The sequence below is a fragment of the Ammospiza caudacuta genome, chromosome 17, assembly GCF_027887145.1.
Source record: "Ammospiza caudacuta isolate bAmmCau1 chromosome 17, bAmmCau1.pri, whole genome shotgun sequence".
NCBI classification, from domain to species: Eukaryota; Metazoa; Chordata; class Aves; order Passeriformes; family Passerellidae; genus Ammospiza; species Ammospiza caudacuta.
Genome location: NC_080609.1, coordinates 16,026,201 through 16,044,755, shown reverse-complemented (window position 1 = coordinate 16,044,755; position 18,555 = coordinate 16,026,201). Strand labels below are relative to the sequence as shown.

Here is an 18,555-nt window from a genome sequence, read left to right as displayed (position 1 = left end):
ACTGTGAAAATAGGTCCTGTTGGGACAGTAAAATTACAGAATGCTATGAGGCTGCTGGAGAGACACAGCCCCTGCCTCGGGCTGGCTGGACAGAGGTGGCTGGAGCAGGAGGGCAGGGATACATCAGGGCCACTCTGGGGGTCACCGCGTCCACTGTGTCCCTGTGGAGATCAAAGCTGGCCCTGAAACCCCCTCGGGAGCTGCCACTGGAGGATCCACCCAGAACTCGAACATGTGGAGGAACATTGCCCCAGGCTGTTCCTGGGGACATTGCCAGGTCAGCTGTGAGCTCTGACTGCAGGTCCCTGTGCCAGGAGGGCTGGGAATGCTCCCCTCCCTTAACCAGTGGCCCTCTGCCCACATCTGGTTCATAATCTTCAAAAAAATCTCCCAGTCTTAGAGACTGCAATAATTCCTTGGGTCTTCAATCGGTTTTTATTCCGCTCCAACCTGAGGGATGAGTGTCCCTCACACAGCAATCCTCTAAAATTCCATCCTCCCTCACACAACAATCCTGCAGCCCACACAACGCTCCTGTCCCTCACACAACAATCCTTTCACACAACACTCCTGCAGCTAACAACAATCCTTTCACACACAACAATCCTTTCACACAACAATCCTCTCACACTCAATCCTCCCTCACAATCCAGCCCCTCACACAACAGTCCTCTCGCACAACAATCCTGCAGCTCACAAAACAATCCTCACACAACAATCCTGTCCCTCACACAATAATCCTCTCACACTCAATCCTCCCTTCACACAACAATCCTCTCACACAACAATCCTCTCCCTCATACTCAATCCTCCCTCGTCGGGCCGGGTCGGAGCCCCAGGGTCGCTCCCGCGGGGCCGGTCCGGCCTCATTCCCCTCATTCCTGGAAGCCCCCGGGAAATGGATGCAGAGAGCAGACAGTGAAGGGCAGAGACACGTTTAATACAGCAAATACACCAAAACTGGAACTGCGGAGTGCACGGGACATCACAGCCACGCCACAACCCCAGGGCACCGGAGGAGCCGCAGCCCCGCGGGCAGGAGGGACAGGACGGGGACATTGCCCTGGAACGCAGCCGGGAAGGGCGCCTGGAAAACTCTGCAGGGTAAGGAAAATTCCCTCTGCAGGGCAAGGAAAATTCCCTTTTATCTGTGGCGCTGGGGAGCAGCAGCACGCAAAGGCTGGGCTGGGGTGTGAGGGCTCCTCCACACAAACACGGCGGGCTCGGGTGCCAGCCATGTCCCCATGTTCCCACCCCTCATCCCGGCCGTGTTCCCGCTCCCAGCGCCGGCAAGGCTGGGTACCCCCTGTGACATGTGAATCCCCGCTGTCACTCTCCAGCACCTCCCGTGCGCGTCACCCCTCGAATCTTTGGCAAACACGTTCCTTGTGTTCCTTCCCGGCTGCGGGACCTGCCTGGCCCTTCCCGGCCACGGGGCCTGGCAGAAGGACAAGCGGCTCCTGCTCCTCCTGCCCTCCGAGCCCCTGGCACCGGGCCTGAGCCCACCGTGCCTGCTCAGTGCCCAGGGCTGGCACCTCAGGCCATCCCCGCCCTGCAGTGGTGGCACTAAGCCACAACATGAAGGGACACACGGGAAAAGTGATCCAATTCTCCCCCCACACCCCCCCGGGGATTTCGGTGACTTGCAGGGTGTGTTTATCCACAAGGAGAGGGCTGTGACTTTTTATTCCCCCTCGGGGTGGGAATATCAGCTGTATGAACCCCATCAGGTGTGTTTTCAACGGGATGGGTCTGGTGAGGTGACAACAACTCTGGCTAAGTGCTGACCGTGGTGCTTGAAAGGCCTGGGATGGGGCTGTGTCGCCCCAGCTGTCCCTCCCCAGCTGTCCTGTTCTCCTCATTTCCAAATGTCCCCCAAGGGCTGCAGAGGATGAGCAGGGAAGGCGAAAGCAAAGCAGGATGACCAGCAAAGCAAGGGCACTTATGAGGAAATTTCTTGGCATCTATCAAAGCTGAGCTCCTGCCTGCTCTTCCCATCAGTTCTCAGCTTTTTAATTTCACCTTTGTTCTTTCCCTACTGTTGCAGAGCTTTCCCAAACTGCCCAGCTGAAGGACCTGCCTGCAGGACCCTCTGGAAACCTGCCAGGCAGGAGCCACCCCATGGGACCTACACAGGACACTGGTCCCTCCTCAGGTGCGTGAACAGAAAGGGACTTGTGTCCTCTGACCTATCTCAGCAGGGATAAAAGCAGGAAAGGCAGTGCTAGAAGGAATAATAAAATCCATTAAAAAAGCTTTGGGCTGCCGGCTCTCCGACCACAGAAGTACTAAAAATACCTCATTCCTAAGACCACCCGTATTTTACAAACCCTAAAAGACTAGATTCTCTTCCTAGAAAATTGAAAAAAGTTTAAAATCCATTGGTATCAACTCCTTCACCTTCACCAAACCTTTAAAAACCGCCCAGGTGGGCTGAGGGAGGGGGCGAGGGGCAGGGACCTTTCCATGCCCATCCCAGTCCAGTTTCACAGGACACCCTGGGACTGGGGGACTCTCGGTGTCCCCAGAATGTGCTCCAGCCCCCAATCATGGCCCAGCAGCTGGAGTGAGGGAATGGGGGACAGGGACACTGGAGCTGCACCCAGCACCTTCTCCCCTCCCTATGCTGGGCTGCAATTCTGCATCCAAGCATGGAAAGGTTGTGGTAATGTCCATGGCAAAGGCAGTGCCCAGCTGTGCCCGGGCCCCAGGACAGAGATGGAAAGCTCTGTGGTCACTCTAAGCTGGAGTATGACACACTCTGCTGCTGAGGCTCAGAATTGGGAAAGGGACATCCCATGACCAGATGAATGATGGACATCACAAAATAACCCCACCTCAACCCCTCCTAAAATCCACTTGGTGCCAGCCCCAGGAGCGAGGGAAGCCACAGAGGGAGTGCAGGTGTGGAGGCAGCGCCGGGCTCTGTGGGGACCCGCTGGGACAAGGCTGGAGCTGGAGATGCAGGGAGGTGCTTTGTGCTCACTCCAGAGCCCACTCAGCCAGCCACTGCTCACACTGCACCCGCTGCTCCTCTGTCTCCTCCCTGCTGCCTTCCCCCCCTGCTCCCTCCTCTCTGGCAGCTTCCTGGCTCTCCTCCTCCTCCTCCTCCTCCTTGTGTGTCCCCTTGTCCTTGAGCTCCTGGATGACGTCCTCCAGACGCTGGGTGACGTTCTGGGGCACCCAGTTGCTGTCCATGGCGGTGACGAAGGGGTCGGGCGCGCACACCTCGATCAGCTCCTTGCCCGTGGGGATGCGCAGGTAGTAGGCGTGGAGCATCATCCTGTAGGGATTGCTGTCCTGCCGGTGGCTGTAGGTGAAGTCCCCCACGATGGGGTGGCCGATGGCGCTGCAGTGAACCCGGAGCTGGTGAGTCCTCCCTAGGGGGAGAGTGGGAATCAGGGATGGGGAATTTGTGAATGCCTCCTTCAGGGCACGATGACAATGCACCTAATGGCATTTGTCCCCCTGCTTCCCTCATCCCTTTCCAGACCAGAGCTGCCCCTGTCCCCACCTGTCAGCGGCTGCAGCAGCACTTTGGTGACGGGGTCTCCGCTGTAGGATCCATGTTCCAGCACGATCAGCTCCGACTGGCACGGCTTGGGATTCTCACAGCCTGCAAGGAGAGCCAGAGGGGGTTTGTGATGCCCCAGGGCATCCCTGGGGGCATGGGCAGAGCAGGGGATGGGGCTGCTCACCCTCTGTGCCCTCGATGCACATCATGTGGGTCATGCCCTCCGTGGTGTTCTTCCCGATGGCGTAGCGGATCGACATCCGGCTCTGGCTCACGTGTCCCCTCACCTGGGGACAGGAATGTGCACACTGAGCCCTGGCGCGTGCTCCTCACCCACCCCCCACGACAGGAACCACAGAAAGGGTGGGGCTGGAAGGACCTGAAAGCCCATCCATTTCCCCAAGCCCAACTCCTTGTCAGGGGCAAGGACATCTTCAACGTTGCTCCCAGCCCCACCCAAGATGGCCTTGGATGCTTCCAGGGATGGGGCAGCCACAGCTTCTCTGGGCACCCTGTGCCAGAATTCCTTCCTGATATTCAACCTAACCCCACCCTCTGGCAGTGGGAAGCATTCCTTGTGTCCTGTCCCTCTATGCCCTCGTCCAAATCCTCCTCCAGCTCTCTTGGAGCCCCTTTAGACTCCAACACTGAATCTTTCTCTTCTCCAGCTGAACACCCCCAAGTTCCTCAGGGCAGAGGTGTTCAGGAACACCAGAAGGCCAAGGCAGGAGGTGGCAGGGAGGGCTCACCAGGGCCAGGTAGGCTTTGGTCACCAGGCGCTCCTTGAAGCACTTGTAGGCACTTCCCGCCGCCGCTTTATTCAGCGCCACACACAGAGCCCCGCTGGTGGAGAAATCCAGCTGGTGGCAGAACCTGGGAAGGACACGGGGGTACAGGAGCATCCAGGCCATCTCAGGAGTGTCCCGAGCAGAGGGCAGAGCTGGGCTCGGTGCCCAGGAGCTCACCTGAAGCCATAGTAGGTGTCGGGGTCGGCCAGCTCGGGGAAGCGGTGCTTGAGCTGGCTCTGCAGGGTCAGCGTCTCGTACCACATCTTGCTGTCGATGCGCAGGTCCCAGTGCTTGTTGACCACGATGAAGTCGGAGCTCTGGTACAGGATGGACAGGTTGTCGATGGTGCCCGGCTCCATGGCCAGCGCCCTGCGGGGCACAGAGAGCGAGGGGGAACCGGGATGAGGAACCGCCAGCTGCGGGACGGGCACAGCAGCCCCGGACACACGGGACGGGCAGGGCCTGGAGGTGGGATACCCCAGCAGGGAACGGAGATGTACCGGTGCTGCCGAGGTCACCCGCGACCCTGCTGTCACCCTGCCCGTCCCCAGGCTCACCGGTGTCACACCGTGCGGGTGCAGGTCCCACGGCGGTGCGGACGCTACCGCAGCGCTCCAGCCGCCGCCATGCCGATGTCACAGCGCACAGCCCCGCCGCTGTCCCGCTGTCCCGGGCCGCCCCGGCGCCACGCGTGGAAGGCCCATGCCCGCCCCGCTGTCACGCGTGGAGGCCTCGCAGCCGCGCGGTGCTGCCTTTGCCCATCCCGGCGGCGGCCATCGGCCTTGCCCCGCTCCCCGCTGCAGCGAGCGCGGCGGCCCCGCCGGAGGGCACGGGGCAGAAGGGAGGGGACAGGGGACGCGGGGCGGGGACGCGCGCGGCGGAGAGGACCCCGAACCGGGCGGAGGTGACCCGGACCCGGACTCGGATCCAGACCCGGACTCGGATCCAGACCCGAGCCCGGCCGGGGGGACCCGCGCAGCGCCGCCGCCCCGGCCCCGCCCACTCCCGCAGCGCCTCCCGGCAGCGCTCACGTCGCGTCCAATCAGTGCCGCCCCCGCCGCGTCCTCCGGCGCGCTCCACCCAATCAGCGCCGTCCTCGCCTCCGTCCGCGCCCGCCGCGCCCAATCAGCGCCGGCCCCGCAGCGCGCGCGGGCGGAAGCGCGGCGAGCGCGGGTCCGGCGGCGGCGGCGGGAGCGGCTCATGGCGAGCGCCGAGGATGGGCCCGAGGACTGGGCCGAGGACGGGCCCGACGATGGCTTCTACGAGCGCTTCGCCGACGAGCTGGAGGTGCTGGCCGAGCTGGGAGGTGGGCGCTGCTGCGGCTCTGGACGGCAGGCGGCGGAGGGAGGGAGCGGGCAGGACCGTGCTTTGCGCGCCCGTGTGCGCCCGTCCCGCCGCGGGTCCCCTCCGGTGACCGGCACCGTGGTGTGACCCCTCTTGCAGATGAGCCGTCCCCACCCGCCGGCCCCAAAACATCGCAGTTCCGGAGCAAGCGGCAGCCGCCGGAGCAGCCCGACCTCCCCGGGAACTCTCCCGGCGGCACCGGCGCCAAGAAGAGGGACCGGGACTGTGTCCCCGCCGTGTCCCCGGCAGCAGCCGAGCCCCACAGTAGGTTTGACCCGGTTCCCCGGGTGCTGCTGCCCCTGTTCCCCGCCCCGAGCGGTGCCGGGTGCTGGAGCATCCCCTGGGTACCACCGTCCGTCAGTGAGTGATGCTCTCCTCCTGCTCCAGCCCCGAAGCCGAAGCGGCAGCGCCTGGAAGCTGTTAAGAAGCTCGATTTCGGTGCGGACGACGAGTTGGCTCTGGATGTCCCCTGGGATGGTGGCCCAGAGGCACCTCTGGCTCCCCACGATACCAGGTTGGCCACCCTGAACCCCATTTTTAGCAGGAGAGAGTGGAAGGTCCCTTCCCCTGCTGAAGGAATTTGGTGTTTTCCAGCTCGAACCAGCTGGAGATGAGTGGAATGGTCCCCATGCAGATCACACCACCCTTGGAAAAGAAGAGGGTCCTGAGGAGACCCCCCGTCCTGGAGGATTACATCAACGTGACATCCACCCAGGGCACCAGGGTCTTCCTGGTGCTGAGGGATGATCCCTGCAGGACAGGGCTGGAGGTTAGGAGGGATCTGAAGGTCGGCTTTGCTCCTCGGTGGCCTCCAGGTGGCTCAGGAGGGCGCTGGCCGTGCTGTGTCCCTGCAGCTCCCGGATTCCCTGGGCTGGAACGCTCGCAGGCCGCTCCACTTGCTGGGGGTGCCCTTCTCCTACCTGAAGGAGCAGGTGGCTGAGGAGGTACCACATGTCCCTGCCCTTCCCCTGTGTCCCTGGCACCCCTGCTGGCCACAGGGCTGGCTCCCAAATCCCTGTCCCCAGCCATGACCCCTCTGTGTTTGTGCTCAAGCGTCGCAGGCAGGTTCTGGAGGCCTCCCAGCAGCTGACAGAGATCATCAACAGGTGAGGTGCTGGCATGAAATCCCTCCCCAGTCCCTGCCTTGCTGCTGGATTTCCCTCCCTCACAATCAAATTTTGGGGGACCTGCAAGCAGAGGAGCCTTTTTGCCCTCCTCACCCCCAGCCTGGGGAGTCTGGGTGCAGTTCCCACCTGCCCTGACTGCTGGGGTGCTTTGGCGTGCATCAATTCCATGCTGCAGCTGCCTGGGGAGCGAGGCCAGCGCCGAGAGCCCGGATCCCAGCATGGACACAGCCCCAGCAGCCCAGGAGGAGCCTGAATCCCACTGCCTCTGGGTGGACAAGTTCACCCCCCAGCGCTACATGGAGCTGCTCAGTGATGATGTGAGGTCCTGGGACGGGGGGGGGCTTGGCATGGGTGGGGTCATGCCCTGGGATCAGGAATTGCCTTTGGAAGCACTGGTGGGTGGCTGTGTCTGTGCTGCTCTGCCTGGGAGCAGTCCTGGGTCCCCGGGAGCTTGGGATGGCAGCTTTGCACTGGAGGCTGGGGGTGTTCTGGCAGATAAACCTATGGAATGTCACCAAAATGAGACAAAAAATATTGAGAGGATTTTAGCCAGAAATTGTTGGCTGTTTTGGATTGTTCTGGAGACTGTTAGAAGTTTTGTAGGGAATTGGACGTGCTGGGAATTGCTGAGTTGAGCCAAGAGGGGGCATGGCCAGCAGGGATGGGGCTGGTGTGACTCACCCAGGCTTTCCCTGAGGGATGGGGGCTGAGCTGGGAAGGGAAATGTCCCCACCTTGTCCCAGGGAGATGCCAGGTGGAACCCTGAGCAGCCTCCTCCTCTATGGAGAGCTTTCCTCTGCCCCCAGCTGGATTTTCCCCAGGTTCCATGGATTTTCCCTGCTTCCCTGCAGTACACCAACCGCTGCCTGCTCAAGTGGCTCAAGCTGTGGGACACGGTGGTGTTCGGCAAGGACAAGGCTGGCAAGAAGCCCAAGCCCAACCCTGCAGCCAATCCCCCCCTCAGCCACCCCAAGGAACATCCCAACAAGTGGAAAACCAAGGTGCAGCTCACCGAGGAGATGCTGGAGGCTGAGCTGGACCAGCACAAGAGACCCAAACACAAGGTGGGCAACAGGGGACATGGCTGTGGCTCCCTGTGCTGCCTCCAGCTGAGGAGCAGCATTGTCCCCTCTGAGGAGGGAGCCCTCCAGGAGTGACCTCCCCTCTGTGCCACAGGTGGCCCTGCTCTGTGGGCCCCCTGGCCTGGGCAAGACCACGCTGGCCCACGTCATCGCCAGGCACGCGGGGTACAATGCTGTGGAGATGAATGCCAGGTGAGCCCATGCCCCCCCACAAAAGGGGGCAAGTGATGCTGTGGCAGAGGTGATGCTGGAGATGATGCTGGCCTGGGGGTGATGCTGGAAGTGATGGTGTCCTAAGGGTGATGTTGGAGGTGACACTGTTCTGGAGGTGATGGTGCTGTGGAGGTGATGGTGCTCTGGAGGTGACTCTGCTCTGGAGATGATGGTGTCCTAAGGGTGATGCTGTTCTGGAGGTGATGGTGATGGTGTTGTGGAGGTGATGCTATTCTGGAGATGGTGGTGCTGTGGAGATGATGCTGTTCTGGAGCTGATGCTTTCTGATGATGCTGTTCTGGAGCTGATGCTGCCCCAGAGATTATGCCGGCCATGTCCCCACACCCAAAGTCACCTGTCCCCGTGTCCCCTTGCAGCGATGACCGCAGCCCCGAGGTGTTCCAGACCAGGATTGAAGCTGCCACCCAGATGAGGTCGGTGCTGGGCTCCCACGAGAGGCCCAACTGCCTCATCATCGACGAGATCGACGGCGCGCCCGCGGTGAGCACCGGGCCCTCAAACGCCACCCCATTAACAGCTCCCCCAGCGTTCCACGAGCAAGAACCCATCCCTCCCATCCCATTTCCTTCCCCCAGGCCTCCATCAATGTCCTGCTGTCCATCATCCAGAGGAAGGACAGCGAGGGCGAGGCGGGCGCAGGGCGGCGGCGGCGGCGTGAGGGAGGGCTCCTGCTCAGGCCCATCATCTGCATCTGCAATGACCAGTGAGTGTCACCTGCCCAGGATGGGGGACAGGGACACCAAACCGTGCCCCCAGACAGGAGGTGGCTGCTGGGAGTGTCTGAGTGCAGCTCCTCAAGTCCTGGGGTTGGTTTGTGCCCTTCACATTGAGGGTCTGGAGGGTGTGCAGGGAAAGGAATGGAGCTGGGAAGGGGCTGAGGAATTCCTGAGGGAGCTGGGAAAGGGCTCAGCCTGGAGAAAAGGGGGATCAGGGGGAACCTTGTGGCTCTGCACAGCTCCTGACGGGAGGGGACAGCCGGGGGGTCGGGCTCTGCACCCAGGGAACAGGGACAGGAGGAGAGGGAACGGCCTCAGGGAAAGTTTAGATTGGATATTTGGGAAAATTCCTTCCTGGAAAGGGCAGTCAGGTGTTGGTTGGTCCTGCTCAGGGCAGTGGTGGAGTCCCCATCCCTGAGGGGATTTCAAATCTGTTTGGATGTGGCACTTGGGGACATCATTTCACGATGCCTTGGCACTGCTGGGGGAACAGTTGGACTCAGCACTCTAAGAGGTCTTTCCCAACCTCAATAATTCCAGGATTAAGAAGGGAATTCCCTGCTGGGCTCCCTCACCCCCATGTTTCCCTCCCCAGGTTCGTGCCTGCGCTGCGCCCGCTGCGGCAGCAATCCTTCCTGCTCAGCTTCCCCCGCACCGCGCCCTCCCGCCTGGCCCAGCGCCTCAGCGAGGTCTGTGCTCCCCTGTCCCTGTGCCTCGGGGGTGTCCCCTGTCCCCCTGGCTCGCTGTCCCCTCCCCGCTGAGCCCTGTCTCTCCCCAGATCGCGCTCCGGCAGGGAATGCGCGCGGACACGGGCGCGCTGCTGGCGCTCTGCGAGAAAACCGACAGCGACATCCGCTCCTGCATCAACACCCTGCAGGTGCTGGGGACACGAGGATGGCCCTGGGGACGTGAGGAGAGCTCTGGGGACACTGCCAGGGACCTGGGGACATGGCAAAGGCCTTGGGAACACTGCCAGGGCCCTGGCGAGAGCTCTGGGGACACTGCCAGGGCCTTGAGGTCACTGGCAGGGCCTTGGGGACATGGGGAGAGCTCTGGGGATTCTGTCAGGTCCTTGGGGACACTGCCAGGGCTCTGGGGACACAGGGAGAGTGCTGGGGACATGAGGATGGCCCTGGGGACAGGGGGAGAGATCTGGGGACACGAGGAGGGCCTTGGGGACATGGGGAGGGCTCTGGGGACCAGGGGAGGGCCTTGGGGAGATGGGGATGGCCCTGGGGAGATGAGGATGGCCATCAGGACATGGCCATGACCCTGGAGACACAGGGAAGGCTTTGGGGACATGGGCATGGCCATCAGGACACAGGGTTGGCCCTGAGGAGACTGGGATGGCCATCAAAACATGGGCATGGCTCTGGGGACATGGGAATGGTCCTAAGGACACGGGCATGGCCGTCAGGACATGGACGTGGCCCTGGGCACACCCTCCTGCTGCAGCTCCAGGCTCATGGGGACAAAGGGGACAAAAGTCCCTTCCAGTCAGATCCCTGAAGCATCTCCCGTGGAGGAAGAGGGGGGTGGCTGTGTCCAGCTGTTCCCAAGGGCCTTGGGATCACCATCCCCTCCATCCCTGGCTCCTGCTGCAGTTCCTGCACGGCCGAGGGCAGAAGGAGCTGAGTGTGCAGATGGTGCAGACCATGAGGATTGGCCTGAAGGACCAGAACAAGGGGCTCTTCTCCATCTGGCAGGAGATTTTCCAGCTGCCCAAGCCCCAGAGGTAGGAGGAGGGGGTTTTTACATCTGTTGAGTGCTTTGGGGGTGGTATTCCTATTGCCCAGAGAAGCTGTGGCTGCCCCATCCCTGGAAGTGTTCAAGGGAGACGTGCAAGGTCCCAGGGAGCAGTTTCTTGAGGGGATTTGTGTCCTGCAATGGTTTGGGTTGGAAGGGACCTCAGGACACATCTAGTGCCACCTCCCACTGTCCCAGGCTGCTCCACACCCTGTCCAGCCTGGCCTGGGCACTGTCAGGGATCCATGGCAGCCACAGCTGCTCTGGGCACCTGTGCCAGGGCCTGCCCACCCTCCCAGGGATATTCCTTCTAAACCTTTCCTCTCAGTTCAAAGCCATTCCAGATGCTTTGTATTGCTGCAGCACTGGGAAACCCAAACCCTCAGTTCTCCCCTTTGGGCTCCCCCAGGCACAGGATAGGAATGGATCCCTCTCTGCCAGCCCAGCTCCAGCTGGGGGACGAGGACCTGTCCCACCCTGGGGGCTTCAATTCCTCCTCCCACCGCTTCCACCACATCCTGCACCTCTCCATCTCCTCGGGGGAGCAGGAGAAGCTGGCCCAGGTGAGAGCAGCCAGGGGGGGCTGGAGGGAGGCTCAGACCCCCATCCAGGTGAGCTCCACCTGATCCCACACCCCCGTGCAGGGCCTGTTTGAGAACTTCCTGAACATGAAGGTGCGGGATTCCAGCCTGGGCTCCGTGTGCCTGGCCCTGGAGTGGCTGGGCTTCTCTGACCTGCTGGGCAGGGCCGTGCTGCAGGCCCAGAGCTTCCAGCTGCTGCGCTACCTGCCCTTCCTGCCCGTGGCCTTCCACCTGCTCTTCGCCGCCGCCGCCGTGCCCCGCCTGGCCTACCCCAGCAGCCAGCCCGAGGTGAGTGCAACGGGGCTCTGACAGCCAGCCCTGCCTGCAGGGACACCCCTGAGGGTCCCTGTGTATTGGGGTTAATTAACAGTATAGCCAGATGGAACGGGCCTGGGCTGGTCTGGCCTTGCTGCTAGACCAAGGGTGGCAGCTGTGGTGGTTTCACCTCAGAGACACTTTTGGCTGGCTGGATGTGTGGTGGTTTCACCTCAGAGACAGCTTTGGCTGGCTGGATGTGTGGTGGTTTCACCTCAGAGACACTTTTGGCTGGCTGGATGTGTGGTGGTTTCACCTCAGAGACACTTTTGGCTGGCTGGATGTGTGGTGGTTTCACCTCAGAGACAGCTTTGGCTGGCTGGGTGCTGCAGCTGGTGCTTGGGATGACTCCAGGCATGCAGAAGCTCAGGTTTGGTGGAGAGGCTTCAAGGCGAGGTGGAGAGTTTGGATCCAGAGCTTTATTCCTGGCACACAGGCCTCTGAATCCAACAACAGCTCCAACAGAACCGCGTGGTTGCTGTGTCTTTAACCCGAGGGGCAGGGAAGGGGTAGGGGTGCCACCAACCAGGTAAGGGGGGGGAAGCCTCAGGGGACAAATGACACCTGGATGCCCGATGTCCCCAGGGCCGAGAGGCGTCTTTTGAACTCTGCCAATCGCACGATGCCCTTGCTGGATTGCCAAGATTGAGGGACAGCACTAAGCAGGGGCAAGGGAGGGGAAGGGAGAGGTGATTGGCACACCTGGGGACAGAACTGGGGTACTGGGACAGGCTGTCACATCACACCCCGCCCCTGTGCTGTCCCCAGGCCGCGGCCAAGCTGGGCCAGATGCAGAACCTGGTGCTGTCCATGGTGTCGGGGATCGCGCCGGGCGCCCGGAGCCGCGCGGGGCAGCAGGCGCTGGTGCTGGACGTGCTGTGCCTGCTGCTGGACATCATCGCCCCCAAACTGCGCCCTGTGAGTGCCCCCCGCCCTGCCCTGCTCCCCAGAGCCCTCCGAAACCCCCACAATGAGCCAGCCTGGGGTTGTGTCCCAAATCCGGGCTGGGCTTGGGGTCACAGCTGGTGCAGAAGCTGGGGACAGAGTGTTGAGGTGCCCAACGGTGTGGAGGGGTCCTGGGCCCCATCTGGGCTGGGCTTTGGGGAGCTCTCAGAGTCACCCCCACCCAGGAGAGGGTCTGTCCCTGCCCTGTGTCCCCAAGAGAGAACTAAACTTGATCTGGGTCCTTCCTCACCCAGAAACAAACCCTGTGTGTGGCATTTTCTGAGTCCCCATTGTTGGGAGGAAAATGATGGATCTGACTCCATGTTCTTAGAAGGCATATCATATTTATATTATATTATATTATATTATATTATATTATATTATATTATATTATATTATATTATATTATATTACATTATATTACATTATATTATATTATGCTATACTAAAGAATAGAGGATGGATACTTGCAGATGGCTAAAAGATAGTAATGAAAAACTCATGACACTCTCTTCAGAGTCCAACACAGCCTGACAAAGCCTTGACTTAATTGGTCGTTAAGTCAAAACAATTCACATGAAACCAATGAAAAAACCACCAGTTGGTAAACAATGTCCAAACCACATTCCAAAGCAGCAAAATGCAGGAGAAGCAATCAGATAATTACTGTTTTCATTTTTCTCTGAGGCTTCTCAGCTTCCCAGGAGAGAAATCCCGGCAAAGGGATTTTTCCAGAGAATGTGACATGGTCTGTTTGGGGTTTCCAAGCTCTGTGCTGTCCCCTGGGCAGGTGAACACGCAGCTCTACAGCGTGAAGGAGAAGCAGCAGCTGGCTGAGCTCATCAGCACCATGCTCACCTACAACCTCACCTACCTGCAGGAGCGCCTGCCCGAGGGCCAGTACGTCTTCAAGCTGGACCCGTGAGTGCCAGGGCTGGGGAGGGCACTGGGAGTCAGAATCCTTCCCTGGAATGGAATTCCCAGAGAATCTGGGGCTGCCCCATCCCTGGAGGTGTCCAAGGCTGGGCTGGATGGGAATTGGAGCACGTGGAAGGGGTCATGGTTGGAGTTGGAGGATTTTAAATCCCTCCCAACCCAAACCATTGCAGGATTCTGTGCTGATCCTCAGGAAGGAGTTGGGAACTTTGGCTTTGCTCCATCCCCAGATCAGCTGGGCTATCCCTCCCTTGGGCTGGGGCTGAGCAGGTTGGGTTTAGTGGGATTAAAGGGAAGGGAGCAGCTTCCTGTGGCTGTCACCAGGAGGTGGCAGGACAGGGCTCACCCACCTGGGCACACCCCTGTGGCACCTGGCAGCTCTGGCAAACAGATCTGATGTCACCAGCAAAACCTGGGCTTTATTTATTTAACAGCATTGGTTTGACAGCTGATTTCTGAGTGACTGCAGAGCCACCTGACTCAGGGCTTTGCTCCTTGTATTTTAGGGGCAATAATAGTGGATAAATAGTGAATAAATAGTAAATAAATAGCGAATAAATAGTGGGTAAATAGCAAAATATTCGTGGATAAATAGTGAATAAATAGTGGGTAAATAGCAAAATATTAGTGGATAAATAGTGAATAAATAGTGGATAAACAGCAAAAAATTAGTGGATAAATATGAAATATTCAGAGCTGGCAGAGGGACTGGTGGCTCCTCGGTGCTGGGGATACTGAAACAGGCCTGTTAAGAATCCAGCTGCTCTGATGATCCCAAATTCCCGTTCCTGGCTGCATTCCCATTAAACCTGTCTGGGGGGGCACTTGGGGTGGCTCTGAAGGTTGAGATGTGCTGTGCCCCTGAGCTTTTCAGTGCAATCTGTCCAATCTCCTCTTTTTGCTTTCAAGCCAGGGTTAAACCCCTCTAATCCCTCCTGCATTCCCATTCCCATTCCTGCGCGGGGGGAAACCGAGGCAGGAACCGCCCAGGGGCAGGGCTGGGAGATGCTGAGGGCCTCAGGCTGCCCAGAGCTGGCTGATTTTTGGGTTGGTTCCCTGTTTTCCCTGCAGGAATGTTGAGGCCGTGTGCCGCTTCCCAGCCCTGCCGGCCCGCAGGCAGCTCAGCTACCAGGCCAAGCAGCTCATTGCCAGGGAGATCGAGCTGGAGAAGATGAGGAGGACAGAGGCACGGAGCCTGGCCCAGGTGGGCGTCCCCAGGGGGCTGCCAGGGCTGGGGATGTGCAGGAAATCCCCAGGGATGTGTTTTTCCCCGAGCTGGCTTTGGCTGCAGGGTGGAAATCCAGGATTAACCCCCCTGGCTGCAGCTGTTCCCCTGCACAGCTGGGCTGGGCTGCAGGGCTCAGCTTTTGGCAGGGATTCTGGAGGGAATTGAAGCTTTGAGCCCTTCCAGTGAGGGGTGAGAGGAGGTGGGAATTTTTAGGTGGGGATTTTAGGTGGGAATTTTTAGGTGGGGATTTTAGGTGGGAGTTTTTGGCTGCTGTTTGTACCTGGTCTCTACCTGAACTCTTCTCTGCCTCCTCTTCCCTGGCTGCTGCCACTTCCAAAGCTCCCAAAGCCCCCAGGAGCAGCAGAGTGGCTCTGCCCACTCTCCTGGAGGCAGAAAAAGATGGGAAGGGGTGGAAAAGGTGGAGAAACATCCTGGGTGTAGCTGATGCCTGCCCTGCCATGGTGCCAGAGGGATAATTGATCCCTGGGAGCCCCTTGGAGCAGGAGAAAGGCTCCTGGGAGGTGTGTGGGACAAAGAGAAGCTGCAAAAACATCTCTGAAGGCTCCTTGTTTACATGGTGGGGATGTGAAATCCCAGGGAAAGGGGCTGGGGCAGATCCCAGGAGGCAGAAAATGATGGGAAAATCTTTGGGATATTGGAATCCAACCTGGGTGGGATGGGGCCAGGGGGGTGACAGGAGCTCAGTGCCCAGTCCTGGAGCTCAGACACCCCGAGGGGAGCCTGGCCCAGCTCTGTGCTCCCCACAGGACCCCGGGAATGGCCCCGGGGAGGAGCTGGGGGACGCGGAGCCAGCGGGGACCCCCAACCACCACCAGCGCCTGGAGCACATCGTGAGGAGAGCAGCCCTGCAGGACAAGGTCAGGCCCCAATTCCTGCCCCAGTTCCTGCCCCAGTTCCTGCCCCACCTCCCCCCAGCCCTTCCTGGGCTGCCAGGCTCTCCCTGGCTCCACTGCAATTGGGATTTTTAGTCCATTTCCTTTAATAGCCCAGCCCAGCTCCGTGTGTCCCGTAAAGGCCTCGCTGGGACTGGCATGAATTGGGCTGGGTGACATTTTGGGTGTGTCCTGGGAAGTTTTCAGGGCTGGGGGAGGGAGGAGCTGTGGGGATTTGGGCTGAAATAGCTGAATTTGGGCTCTGTGGGAAAGCAGCTTGGAAAGGCTGCTCTGGAATGATCCCACCCTGGGCTCCAGGAGGAGCTGGGATCTCTCCAGGGCTCAGCTGCCAGCCCTCTCCTGCCTGTAAAACCCCACCTGAGCCTCACATTTTGCCTTTCCCCCAAATTTGGATGCTGTTTGCATTCCCAGGCCTCTGGCCCTTCCTGCAGGATTTGCATTTGGCTCCTGCTCTGCTCTTGGGGTGCCTGAGCCGTGCCCAGGGTTCTGTCCCTCCCTGAGCAGCAGCTGCAAGTGCAGGTGCCCCAGAGCCACCCCCATTCCTGCTGCTTGCTCCCCACAGCCTGAGCTGGACTTTTTTGGGAGGCCACTCCAGAGGAAAGAGGCGGCCAAGGCCCCAGGTGGGTGACACAGGGACACAGAACTGGGTGGGTGGCACAGGGACAGAGTGGCTCCATCCCCAGGTGGGTGACACAGGGACACAGAACTGGGTGGGTGACACAGGGACAGAGTGGCTCCATCCCCAGGTGGGTGACACAGGGACACAGAACTGGGTGGGTGGCACAGGGACAGAGTGGCTCCATCCCCAGGTGGGTGACACAGGGACACAGAACTGGGTGGATGACACAGGGACAGAGTGCCCCTGAGCTCTGGGTGGGTGGCACAGGGGTGGGGTGGCCTCAGACGTGGGTGGGTGGCACAGGGACAAAGTGGTTCCATCCCCAGGTGGGTGGCACAGGGACAGGGTGGCCCTGGGTGCCACTGGGGCCTCTCCCCATTCCCAAAGAGGGGCTCCCGTCCCTCAGCCCCGTCCCCAGGGGACAGCAGCAGGGACAAACCCAGCCCAGCTGGCAGGGAGTTCCTGTGGGCACATCCCTGGATTCTGCCCCATCCAAAGGGAATTTGGGGGGAATTTTTGGCTGCAGCATCCAGGATTTGGGAGCATCAGCTCTGCCCTTCCAGAGCCTCCCCCAATCCCCCTCTCCAGCCAGGACACAGCTGATAATTTGAAGGTTTTTAAAGTGGATTTTCCTGCTGCAGCCCCCCAGGTTTCCAAGGAGGAGTCCCTGGAGCTGCAGATGGGAAAGGCCGTGGGCAGGAGCGACGTCTGGTTCCGCTTCAATGAGGGCTTCTCCAACGCTGTCAGGAGGAACCTCTACATCAGAGACCTGCTCTAGGGAAACCTCCTGTACACCAGAGACCTGCTCTAGGGGCACCCCTACATCAGAGACCTGCTCTAGGCAAACCTCCTGTACATCAGAGACCTGCTCTAGGGGGGCACCCCAACATCAGGGACCTGCTCTAGGGGATCCTCTGCATCAGAGACCTGCTCTAAGGGAACATCTACATCAGGGACCTGCTCTAGTGGAATATCTACATCAGGGACCTGCTCTAGAGTCATGCTGAGCTGAGCTGAGCTGAGCTGAGCTGAGCTGAGCTGAGCTGGAGGATCAGCTAGTTTTGCCTTTCCATCCCATGGCTGGCCTATGTGCCCATGATTTTGAGCCATGATCTTTTTTATTACTTGCTAGTTTTGTTTAAAAAAAAGAAATAAAATGGATCAAAAAAAAATCAGTGGTGAAGTATTGCTCTGTTTATTTCAGACATAAACTCGAGGGGCCAGGTTCTGCCTGGTTTGCTGGGAAGCAATATCCTACAGTGTACAAAAGTATCTAAAATCACTAAAAATGGGGGGATTTTATAAAAAGCTTCTTTACAAGTTGCAAAAATCTGCCTGTTGTGGGTGGCAGGGGTGTGAGATGAAGCTGCAGCACACCCCTGGGGCGGCCTTTGCTGCTCCTTTCCCCCAGGCTGCCCATCCTGGGGGGTTCCCCATTTCTAAAACACCTCCTACAGCTACAGGAGCAGAAAGGAGCAGAGGGCAGGGCTTGTTCAGGTTCTGGGGCTGGAACCGGAGCTCAGGGATCCCAGCCTGTCCTGCGGGGGGACAGAGCTCAGAGGATGATGCATTTGCCTTTCTCCACCCAGGGGTTGTTCTTCATCAGCTCCGGGTTCAGGAAGGGATCCTCGGGAATGCCGTCCTCGATCCACTTCACAAACCTGCAGAGAGGGGAGGGAGGGTGGGCACGGCCCAGGGGGAGCTGTGGTTTAAAGGATTTCGAGCTTTGGAAAGCTCTGGGAAGGGGGGATCTGCACCCTGGGGGCAGATTCTACTATAACATATGATATAGTAGAATATATATTCTAAATATATATATATTTATATATCATGTAAAAATATCATATATCATAATATATATTTCATTTTAAAAATACATATATAAAAGAGAATCATGGAATAGTTTGGGTTGGTAGGAACCTTAAAGACCATCCAGGGCCACAGTTTTATATATAATAATAATAATAAAAAAAACATATATATATACAAAGACGAGAGAGTGCATGTGTGTGTGTATATATACACACACACATATATATTTGGTATATATTTACACATACCAAATTATATATCAAATCTATAATTTTAATCAAATTGCAGTGGAAAATGAAATTAATATTACACGTATGTGTTGATGTAGATAGGATACAACTTCTAGATCAGATTTATTATTTTTTAGGCATTATGGATAACATAGAATGAAGGGAAAGGAAAGGAAAGGAAAGGAAAGGAAAGGAAAGGAAAGGAAAGGAAAGGAAAGGAAAGGAAAGGAAAGGAAAGGAAAGGAAAGGAAAGGAAAGGAAAGGAAAGGAAAGGAAAGGAAAGAAGGAAAAGGAGAGGGAAAGGGGAAAGGAAAGGGAAAAGGAGAGGGAAAAGGAAAGGGAAAGGGAAAAGGAAAGGGAAAAGGAAAATCCCCACTCACTCAGGTATGGTCTTGGAGGACATCTCCCTCTTGTAGGCCAGCTG

General features: G+C 58.6%; 2 protein-coding genes across 3 annotated transcripts; one reads left to right on the top strand and one right to left on the bottom strand.

Annotated features, from left to right (window-relative positions):
* Positions 1–929: 929 nt before the first annotated feature.
* On the bottom strand, positions 930–5,239 carry RPUSD1 (RNA pseudouridine synthase domain containing 1). Of its 2 annotated transcripts, none has more exons than XM_058815982.1 (6): positions 4,860–5,239; positions 4,480–4,671; positions 4,264–4,387; positions 3,699–3,801; positions 3,515–3,616; positions 930–3,380 (listed from the first exon to the last, which is right to left on the bottom strand). In XM_058815982.1, the coding sequence occupies exons 2-6, from the start codon at positions 4,659–4,661 to the stop codon at positions 2,983–2,985; spliced, it is 909 nt and encodes a 302-aa protein (XP_058671965.1). In that variant the 5' UTR covers positions 4,662–4,671; positions 4,860–5,239; the 3' UTR covers positions 930–2,982. The 2 variants fall into 2 exon arrangements, with proteins under 2 accessions (XP_058671965.1, XP_058671966.1); XM_058815983.1 differs by having other exon boundaries at positions 4,480–4,619.
* CHTF18 (chromosome transmission fidelity factor 18) lies at positions 4,704–17,035 on the top strand. Its single transcript, XM_058815701.1, has 23 exons — positions 4,704–4,798; positions 4,884–5,608; positions 5,746–5,910; positions 6,034–6,160; positions 6,223–6,415; positions 6,501–6,590; positions 6,700–6,752; positions 6,949–7,090; positions 7,625–7,837; positions 7,950–8,047; positions 8,446–8,569; positions 8,665–8,792; positions 9,401–9,494; positions 9,584–9,682; positions 10,410–10,540; positions 10,961–11,114; positions 11,196–11,420; positions 12,216–12,365; positions 13,183–13,313; positions 14,400–14,532; positions 15,324–15,434; positions 16,033–16,090; positions 16,731–17,035. Exons 1-23 carry the CDS (start codon positions 4,704–4,706, stop codon positions 16,865–16,867), a joined length of 3,576 nt encoding a protein of 1,191 aa, XP_058671684.1. The 3' UTR covers positions 16,868–17,035.
* Positions 17,036–18,555: the final 1,520 nt, after the last annotated feature.

What these genes read in the sequence shown, in the direction of transcription:
- RPUSD1 (XM_058815982.1), bottom strand. Translation starts at nt 4,661, where the DNA reads ATGGAGCCGGGCACCATCGACAACCTGTCCATCCTGTACCAGAGCTCC. An exon ending in CCAAAGCCTACCTGGCCCTG is followed by an intron (nt 3,802 to 4,263) that starts GTGAGCCCTCCC and finishes TCCTGTCCCCAG; the next exon opens with GTGAGGGGACACGTGAGCCA. An exon ending in GTGCATCGAGGGCACAGAGG is followed by an intron (nt 3,617 to 3,698) that starts GTGAGCAGCCCC and finishes CTCTCCTTGCAG; the next exon opens with GCTGTGAGAATCCCAAGCCG.
- CHTF18 (XM_058815701.1), top strand. Translation starts at nt 4,704, where the DNA reads ATGAGGAACCGCCAGCTGCGGGACGGGCACAGCAGCCCCGGACACACG. An exon ending in GGCAGCAGCCGAGCCCCACA is followed by an intron (nt 5,911 to 6,033) that starts GTAGGTTTGACC and finishes CTCCTGCTCCAG; the next exon opens with CCCCGAAGCCGAAGCGGCAG. An exon ending in CAGCTGCCCAAGCCCCAGAG is followed by an intron (nt 10,541 to 10,960) that starts GTAGGAGGAGGG and finishes GGGCTCCCCCAG; the next exon opens with GCACAGGATAGGAATGGATC.